This window comes from Octopus bimaculoides, chromosome 27, assembly GCF_001194135.2.
Source record: "Octopus bimaculoides isolate UCB-OBI-ISO-001 chromosome 27, ASM119413v2, whole genome shotgun sequence".
Taxonomy (NCBI): Eukaryota; Metazoa; Mollusca; class Cephalopoda; order Octopoda; family Octopodidae; genus Octopus; species Octopus bimaculoides.
Genome location: NC_069007.1, coordinates 5,178,877 through 5,182,149, shown reverse-complemented (window position 1 = coordinate 5,182,149; position 3,273 = coordinate 5,178,877). Strand labels below are relative to the sequence as shown.

General features: G+C 40.6%; 1 protein-coding gene across 1 annotated transcript in view; it reads left to right on the top strand.

Annotated features, from left to right (window-relative positions):
* Positions 1 to 3,273, top strand: part of LOC106871799 (mucin-3A) — a 164,652-nt gene that overhangs the window by 144,184 nt on the left and 17,195 nt on the right. The window contains exon 6 of the mRNA XM_052977118.1: positions 2,807 to 3,136. Coding sequence (XP_052833078.1) covers positions 2,807 to 3,136 — 330 coding nt within the window. The remainder of the gene's footprint in view (positions 1 to 2,806; positions 3,137 to 3,273) is intronic.

Here is a 3,273-nt window from a genome sequence, read left to right as displayed (position 1 = left end):
ATATATATATATATATATATATATATATATATATATATATATATTGTAGACAGAAACTGAAAGAAGCCTGTCATATGTATGTATGTGTGTAGTGGAGGTGTATATGTGTCTATATTTGTCCCACCCCATCATTGCTTGACAACCAATGTTGGTGTGTTTACATCCCCATAATTTAGCAGTTCGGCAAGAGAGTCTGACAGTATAAGTGCTAGGCTTACAAAGAATACAACAGATCACCCGGTCCAGGAATCAAAACCACAGTCTTATGATTGTGAATCCAACACCCCAACCACTTAGCCATGTGTCTTCACTAAGCAGACCTATAGAACCACTTTGGTTCTATAGGTCTACTCAATCAGGGTTGACTCGGGGCTAATTTAACAACACCACCACCAGCAACAACAACAACAACAACAACAAGCATTGTAGAAGTATTTGATGTGATAATTGGCACCACCAGTTTGTTAAGTACTTTGGGGATTGGCCAACGGTGCAAAGAATGAATATTAGTGAGCTGTTTTCTTTCTTCCAGTATTTGTCTGAAAGAAAGAATGCAAATAGGTTGCACCACTAATGGTCGATGGGTGAGTAATTGTTTGGAACAATCACTTCGACAAAGGCCAGAGCAATCAGTCTACGTTAAACAGAAGACAATCACTATTAATTACTAAATGGTAAGGATTGTGATAATTAGCATGATGCTGATGATGATGATGTCATTATCATAACAACAACAATTTTGTATGAGTGGGTGTTGAAAAATTCCTGGCTTTGGATAAAAGAAAATACAGGAAGATCAGTTAATTATCATTTTATTCAACTTATTCTCCTTGCAAATTCATACATTTATTGCGGCAGCCCTTCAGTTTTTCTAAGCCCTGTAAAAGAACTCAGAAGGTTAGGCCTCCAACCAGGCCTTTCGCAACTCCCTTAAAACAAGAACTTTTTGCACCCTTCATGTATGTGTCTATATATATATATATATATATACTCACACACACACACACATGCATAAAGGGGGTTGGTAAAATGTTCCTAGCTTTGGGTAAAAGAAAATACGAGGGGATCAGTTAATTATGATTTTATTCAACATATTCCCCACCCTGATTCACAAACTTATTACAGTGGTCCTTCAGTTTTTTCTAAACCCTTCATGTATATATATATATATATATATATATACATGAAGGTGCAATGGCCAAGTGGTTGGGGCAGCAGACTCGCAGTCATAGGATCGCAGTTTCAATTTCCAGACCAGGCGTTGTGAGTGTATATTGAGTGAAAACACCTAAATTTCCACGAGGCTCCGGTGGTGAACCCTGCTGTACTCTTTCACCACAACTTTCTCTCACTCTTTCTTCCTGTTTCTGTTGTGCCTGTATTTCAAATGGGCCAACCTTGTCACACTCTGTGTCATGCTGAATATCCCCGAGAACTACGTTAAGGGTACACGTGTCTGTGGAGTGCTCAGCCAGTTGCACGTTATTTTCACGAGCAGGCTGTTCCATTGAACAGATCAACTGGAACCCTCGTCGTCATAACTCATGGAGTGCCACAATATATATATATATATATATATATATATATGATAAGCCTCCACACACTTAGTGTCTACCAAATTCACTCACAAAGCATTGGTCAGCCTGGGGCAATAGTGGGAGACACATCATCAAACTAAACCCAAAACCCCTGAGGTCATTCCCATTCTAGAAATTTCCATCAAATTACACATTACCATCTCTTCAAGAATGATGTATTTGGATAATGATTCATTCTTATATTCTTTGTATATGGGAAGAAAGATGGCATGGCCCCACTTGAACTGTATTGGATCATAGATCAGTCTGACCTTGGGCTATAAAATACCTACTGCTACAAGCTAGTGAGTGTCTTTAAGTGGTCACTTGATCTCTGCTTGAAATGTAGTTGATGAAAACTTTGTATATGTGTGTGTGTATGTGTGCTATGGTATGAGTGCATGGCTTTGGTTAGGGCGTCAGGCTCACTATGATGAGGTTGTGAATTCAATTCTCAGACCAGGGTGTCTGTTGTGTTCTTGAGCAAGACACTTTATTTCACATTACTCCAGTTCACTCAGCTGTAGAAATGAGTTGCGACGTCACTGGTGCCAAGCTGTATCAGCCTTTGCCTTTCCCTAGGATAACATCAGTGGAGTGAGGAGGCTGGTACGCATGGGCGACTGCTGGTCTTGCTCTGATTTTGTGCCTCAGAGGGGAACTTTCTAGGTGCAATGACCATGACCATTCATGGTCAAAGGGGGCCTTTACCCTTTATGTGCACTATATATGTGTGTTTGTGTGTGTGTGTATATGTATGGATATCTCACACACACATACACACATATATGTATGTTTATGTATGTATCTTCTGCTTGTTTCAGTCATTTGACTGTGGCCATGCTGGGGCACTCCCTTGAAGGGTTTTTGTTGGCTAATTTTTTTTAAGCCTGGTACTTATTCCATCGGTCTGTTTTGGCAGGTTTTTTTTACAGCTGGTTGCCCTTCCTAACCCCAGCTACCTTAAAGAGTGGACTGGGTGCTTTTTATGTGGCACCAGCACTGGCAAGGGCCTGTTTTAACATGTTTCTGTTTTTTTTAAGGCTGGATGCTGTTTCCAGCCATCAACCGCTTTACAGAGTGGACAGGATGCACCAGCACTGGCATGGCCACGAAGTAACTTTGCGAGACAAAAAATCTTTCGAGATGGGAGTGAGGCATTGGAGGTGGTGGCCCCATGCCCGGTGAGGACAATGATAATGATGCTAATTCTAATTATCTATTTTCAGGATCAGCTCTGAGTAATGAAAGTCACCACAGTTTGTCAAGCAGTATTAGCAGCAGGAGTAGCAGTAGCAGCACTAAATCTTCCGTAACCGTTAGTATCACGTCAAAGAGTACTCTAAGTCACACAACGGAAGGAAACAAAGTAACCATGAAGAGCAGTAGCAGTCCGAGCGACACCCAGTCGCACACCAATGCCAACACCTCTCTCCAAGACTTACCAGTTATCGTAGCAGGAAGTCTCACTGCTGGACTCGTTCTCATCTTCTTACTTGGTGTTCTCATCTATCATTGTTTGAAGAATAAAAAACGAAGACAAAAGGAACAGAATTACAGTAAGGCTTCTGATCTTTATCTTCTTCCTTTTGCTTTATCTTTTACTCTTTCTCTCATTAGATTGCAATGACTGTGCTAGGAGGGTTTCACTGCCTTCAAGAATTTCAGCCAAACTTATCAATCCAGTACTTATTAT